At 36.6% G+C, this 6,765-nt stretch overlaps 1 protein-coding gene across 1 annotated transcript in view; it reads right to left on the reverse strand.

Annotated features, from left to right (window-relative positions):
* LOC139849729 (uncharacterized) overlaps positions 1-3,430 on the reverse strand; it is a 46,584-nt gene extending 43,154 nt beyond the window's left edge. The window contains exons 1-2 of the mRNA XM_071839355.1: positions 3,420-3,430; positions 2,464-3,119 (exon numbers count right to left, since the gene is read on the reverse strand). Of these exons, the coding sequence (XP_071695456.1) occupies positions 2,464-3,119; positions 3,420-3,430 (667 nt within the window). The remainder of the gene's footprint in view (positions 1-2,463; positions 3,120-3,419) is intronic.
* Positions 3,431-6,765: the final 3,335 nt, after the last annotated feature.

Below are 6,765 nucleotides of genomic sequence, written 5' to 3' on the forward strand. Positions count from 1 at the left end.
GGTATCTCAAGATTACATAATATACAATACAAGTTGATTAAGTTATGGTTGGAATAGATTTGTTACCAATTTTCACGTAGCAAAAATGAGAAAAATTATCCAATCTTGTTTTACCCATAACTTCTTCATTTTAAATCCGTTTTGAGTGAATCAAATTGCTATGGTTTCATATTGAACTCTATTTTATGAATCTAAACAGAAAAAGTATAGGTTTATAGTCGAAAAAATAAGTTACAAGCCGTTTTTGTAAAGGTAGTCATTTCAGTCGAAAGAACGACGTCTAGATAACCATTTTAGAAAACATACTTCCACTTTGAGTTTAACTATAGTTTTTGGATATAGTTTCATGTTCATAATAAAAATCATTTTCCCAGAATAACAACTTTTAAATCAAAGTTTATCATATTTTTTAATTAACTAACCCAAAACAGCCCGCGGTGTTACTACGACGGCGTAAATCCGGTTTTACGGTGTTTTTCGTGTTTCCAGGTTTTAAATCATTAAGTTAGCATATCATATAGATATAGAACATGTGTTTAGTTGATTTTAAAAGTCAAGTTAGAAGGATTAACTTTTATTTGCGAACACGTTTAGAATTAACTAAACTATGTTCTAGTGATTACAAGTTTAAACCTTCGAATAAGATAGCTTTATATGTATGAATCGAATGATGTTATGAACATCATTACTACCTCAAGTTCCTTGGATAAACCTACTGGAAATGAGAAAAATAGATCTAGCTTCAAAGGATCCTTGGATGGCTTGAAAGTTCTTGAAGCAGAATCATGACACGAAAACAATTTCAAGTAAGATTTCCACTCGAAATAAGATTGTTATAGTTATAGAAATTGAATTAAAGTTTGAATATGATTATTACCTTGTATTAGAAAGATAACCTAATGTAAGTAACAAAGGTTTCTTGATCTTGGATGATTACTTGGAATGGATTTAGAAAACTTGGAAGTAAACTTGCAATCTTGGAAGTATTCTTGATTTTATGAAACTGGAACTTTTGGAATTTATGAAGAACACTTAGAACTTGAAGATAGAACTTGAGAGAGATCAATTAGATGAAGAAAATTGAAGAATGAAAGTGTTTGTAGGTGTTTTTGGTCGTTGGTGTATGGATTAGATATAAAGGATATGTAATTTTGTTTTCATGTAAATAAGTCATGAATGATTACTCATATTTTTGTAATTTTATGAGATATTTCATGCTAGTTGCCAAATGATGGTTCCCGCATGTGTTAGGTGACTCACATGGGCTGCTAAGAGCTGATCATTGGAGTGTATATACCAATAGTACATACATCTAAAAGCTGTGTATTGTACGAGTACGAATACGGGTGCATACGAGTAGAATTGTTGATGAAACTGAACGAGGATGTAATTGTAAGAATTTTTGTTAAGTAGAAGTATTTTGATAAGTGTCTTGAAGTCTTTTAAAAGTGTATGAATACATATTAAAACACTACATGTATATACATTTTAACTGAGTCGTTAAGTCATCGTTAGTCGTTACATGTAAATGTTGTTTTGAAACCTTTAGGTTAACGATCTTGTTGAATGTTGTTAAACCATTGTTTATTATAACAAATGAGATGTTAAATTGTTATATTATCATGATATTATGATATATAATATATCTTAGTATGATGTATATACAGTTAAATGTCGTTACAACGATAATCGTTACATATATGTCTCGTTTCGAAATCATTAAGTTAGTAGTCCTATTTTTACATATGTATTTCATTGTTAATACACTTAATAATATATTTACTTATCATTTAACATAATTAACCAAGTGTATCAGTATCTTAATATAATTCATATGTACCTAGTAAAACGTTGTTATAACGATAATCGTTATATATATCGTTTTCGAGTTTCTTAAATTAATAGTCTCATTTTTATGTATATAACTCATTGTTAAAATACCTAATGAGATACATACTTATAATAAAATCATGTTAACTATATATATAACCATATATATGTCATCGTATAGTTTTTACAAGTTTTAACGTTCGTGAATCACCGGTCAACTTGGGTGGTCAATTGTCTATATGAAACCTATTTCAATTAATCAAGTCTTAACAAGTTTGATTGCTTAACATGTTGAAAACACTTAATCATGTAATTAACAATTTCATTTAATATATATAAACATGGAAAAGTTCGGGTCACTACATCTACCCTTAAGGGTCTTCCAAATCAAGTTTCGTGGCACGCAATCGTAGGCATTTTCTAAGTCTAAGAAGTCCATCTCTAGGTTCTTTTGCTTTTCTCTATACTTCTCCATAAGGTTCCTAATAATATGGATTGCCTCTATCGAAGAGCGCTTTGGCATAAAACCAAATTGGTTCTCCGAAACATTGGTTTCGCGTCGAAGTCTAGTCTCAATCACTTTCTCCCAAAGCTTCATAGTATGACTAAGTAATTTTATGCCTCTATAGTTACCGCAACATTGAGCATCCCCCTTGTTCTTATAGATGGGAATAGTCTCACTCAGTCTCCATTCCATAGGCATTTTAGAGCTTCGAAACGCCTTGTTAAAAAGGCAAGTCAGCCACCTAACACCAGTGTCGCCCAGGCACCGCCACACCTCAATAGGGATCTGATCCGGTCCCACTGATTTATTTCTCCCCATCTTTTGTAGTGCCAATCTTACTTCCTCTTCGCTAATCCTCTCACAATTTATGTTGTTATGGGATTGTTCTATATCAGCGTCTTGTAAGTCCTCGTGGCGCTCTGGTCTTCCCCCTACAAAGAGAGATGAGAAATACTCTTCCCATCTTTTCCTAATTTCGTCTTCCTTAACTAAAGTTTGACCATCTTCATTTTTGATAAACTTGATGTTATCAAGATCCATACGTCTTCGCTCCCTAGCTTTGGCTATCTTGTAAATATCATTAGCTCCCTCTTTGGAGTCAAGTTTCTTATACAGATCTTCATATGCATTTTCTTTTGCTAGGGCTACAGCCTTCTTAGCTTCTCTTTTGGCTTCTTTATATCTCTCTACATCCCTAATTCTATCCGTCGGAGTCCCCTCCCCACCAGTGATGAGCTCCCTAAACCTTAATTGCTTAAGCGCAACTTTGCTTTGAACCTCGTCACTGAACCACCATAGTTGTTAATAATTCCCAAAATAGATAGAGTTTGAGAAGAGATGCATACTATGTGTGTTTGGATTTGCAATCTAAAAATTAACTTTGATTTTAATTTAATTATAATCAAATAGTGAGTAGTTACAAAACGTGTTATATTAATGATTTTTGACTATGATTATGCAGTTTGATGAGTAATAATCAAATAATTAATTATTATGTGTTTGGTAAATCAAATCAAATTATATAATAAATTAAATGAGTAATTAGTGGAATAAATAAGCAGGAATTGTGAATTGATTATCAAACTATGATAACATTATATGTTGCCGAATACAAAAAAAAAAACATGGGTAGAGAGAGAGAGGAGAGAGCTGCTAGAGAGAGAGTGAGAAACGATAGGGCGAGCACGGCAGGGCAACGGGGAGATTACAACGGTGACTATGGGTATCGATACAGGAGTCTAAGCGGAAACCATCTTACGTCGTACATGTTCTTCAACTTTCTGAATGATTGGGTGGTGTTGGATCTATGGAAGCTATTCAAGCCATTTGGGGCAGTCAGGGACGTCTATGTTGCTACAAAAAGACTTCGCAATGGACAACTCTTTGCTTTCGTGAGGTTTGCTGAGGTTAAGGATGAGAACGTGTTACTGAAATCCCTGGAATCTGTCAATATTAAAGGTGAACCCATTAAAGTGTTTAAAGCCACAGTACGGGGACCTAAGAAAGATGCAAATCCAGACTCCAAAGGGTTAGGTAACGGACCACAAATTAAGGAGAATAGGTTCAACGATGGAAGAAGGTTTAAGGATGTGGTATATGGGGAAGGATATGCGAGTGCTGGGGCTTACTGGAAGAGAAAAGAGGATGAAGGTGCAGGGTCGAAAGTGGATCTAAGAGAAACTCTTAATGAGAAAAAAAAGGCTAACATCCAAACTGATAATGAGATGAAGGAGAAGAAAAGGGTGGTTTTCATAGAGGGTGATAATGACAACAACGACCTACTTCAGAGGGCTATTAAATGTTATGTTAGAGAAAAGAAGATACTTAGAAACCTTCATAATATTTGCACGGAAGAAGGATTCAAAGACCTGCAGATTAAGACACTTGGTGGTTTAAGTATTATGATGGTGTTTAATTCAAGGGAGGTAGCTAATAATGTGGTAACTCAGGAAAACCATCCGTTAAGGAAGTGGATCAATAAGGTACAATTTTGGGATGAGGAATATTGGCCGGAGGGGCGTATGGCATGGTTGAAAATTTCTGGTGTTCCGGTTCATTGTTGGACGAAAAACACGTTCGCTCCGAATGGTGGGGAGTGGTGTATGAGTTGGATAATTGTCGTCTTCAGGGACACCAAAATCTGTCGTGTGGAAGGGTTTTCGTGAAATTGAATGATCCAGAGACCGTAAAAGATTCACTAAAACTTGTGTTTAGATCAAAAACCTACTTTGTCAATGTCCATGAAGAAAGGAAAATCTTTAGGGATCCGATTAGGGCAGGTGATGAGGAAGATGAAGAGACGAGTAGCGATCAAGAATATTCCAATTCTAGTTCTGATTTCATAGACTCGGATGATTACACTAGTGATGAGGACATGCGTGACCGTTACTCTGATGAGGAAGGCGATAATAACATGAGTACACCGGATGATGGGGATAATCTCGATAGCAAGGTCGGAGAAGGTGGTGAAGTCCCTAACGTTCCGGTTGGTAAACGTCCGGTAACAATGGATCACGCGCCGGTGGAAGACTTAGGGTCAGAATGCTTTGGGATCAAAACACTCTATGATGGGGTCGAGGAAGATGTGGCAGAATCGAAAAGCAATAATTACCCTAATTTGTCTCCCAAAAAGGTTGTAACTGACTTGTCGTATATCAAGGATACGTTTTGCAATAATGATGATGAGGGCACGCGTGCAGTTAATTGTAACCGTCCAGATAATTCAAGTAGGCATAATGGATCTGATGATATGGGCCTATTCAATGGTAGCGAAGGTGGGCTTAATAGTCCTAACTCCTCCACCGAGCCCAATATAGGGTGTAAGCTAAGTGGGCTCAAAAACATATCTACAGGAGTTGGGCTGGACAACATGAAGGCTCCGTCTAATAATTTGAATCAAGAGCCCGTCGAGTGCAACAGTGATGATCAAAACAATGCCAAGCGTCCCAATAAATCCAGATCTAAAAGCAATTACTGCAAAAGCAGATCCAAAAGTGAGGCGAATTCAGAGGAGGTTTCTTTATGTAATAATTGTTATTGGGAATCGTTGTGCAAACATAATGCATCCTCCAGATTCATGAGGTTCAAATCGATGGCGCGAAAGGGTGTAAACCTAAACCCAGGTACTCATCCTAATTGTAAAAATTGTGTGAAGTAATTGAAAGGCAGAAGGCATACTCGCAAGAAGGCTGGTGCTGATGGGAGAAATTCCTCCATTGATAGCGTTGAAATCAGAGAATACGGGGAGAGTATCGGGTTAAGGTGGCCAGACCTAAACCCACAGTAAGCCATCCCCTCTTTGTTTCTTTCGTTTACTTATTTTTCTGATGAAGATTTTGTCTTTTAATGTTCGTGGGCTTGGGGTTAAAGGGAAATTCGAGTGGGTTAAAAACATTTGTTTGAACGAGCATCCTGATGTTATCGCGTTGCAAGAAACAAGGTGTAAACAACTTGATGATCAATGGGTTTATTCATTGTGGGGTTCTAGTGATTTTGGTTATGTTCAAAAGAATGCGGTTGGGAAATCGGGGGGGGGGGGGGGGGGGTCTGCTGATTGTTTGGGATACTAGATGCTTTTAGGTTACAAATGTGATGGGTAATGAGTTCTTCCTAGCCATTAAGGGGTCTTGGATTGGTTCCGGTCTAGAGTCTACTATAGTAAACATTTACGGACCTCATGATGACGTGAAGAAGAGATTGATGTGGGAATCCCTTGAACGCTTAATGACTAATAGTGACGCGGCTTGGTTACTTTGTGGTGATTTCAACGAGGTAAGGGAAGAGTCGGATAGACTCAATTGCGTGTTTCATCAAAGGCGTGCTTCTCGTTTCAACGAGTTCATTACAAGTAACAATCTTATTGAAATCCCTTTAAATGGTAGAAAGTTTACGCGAATTAGTGATGACGGTATCAAATTTAGCAAGCTTGATAGGTTTTTTGTTTCTAATAAGTTTTTAAGCTTATGGGATGATCTTTCGGTTATCCCCTTGGAGAGAAGAGAGTCGGATCATTGCCCATTAGTTTTGCGAGAGAAGTTAATAGATTACGGACCTAAACCTTTTAAGGTGTTCAACGAATGGCTCAAGAAAGAGGGTGTGACGGGTATTGTCCAAAGTGCTTAGGATAAACCAATTAAGGGTATGAGAAAGGATTGTAGATTTAGGGATCGTCTTAAATGTGTGAAGGCTGCTCTTAAAAATTGGAGTCATAACGAGTTCGATAAACTGGATGAAGAAATCACAAATCTTAAAACAAAAGCTATCGACTTGGAAAAGGAAGCTGAATTGGGAGGTTTCAATGAGAGTAAACGGATAGTGTGGTTGGAAGCGAGAAAAAGTTGGTTAGAAAAAGAATCCATAAAGACTAATATGTTGAAACAAAAAGCTAGATGTCGGTGAATTTTAGAGGGCGACGAGAACTCAAAATTCTT

Source organism: Rutidosis leptorrhynchoides, chromosome 5 (assembly GCF_046630445.1).
Source record: "Rutidosis leptorrhynchoides isolate AG116_Rl617_1_P2 chromosome 5, CSIRO_AGI_Rlap_v1, whole genome shotgun sequence".
NCBI lineage: Eukaryota > Viridiplantae > Streptophyta > Magnoliopsida > Asterales > Asteraceae > Rutidosis > Rutidosis leptorrhynchoides.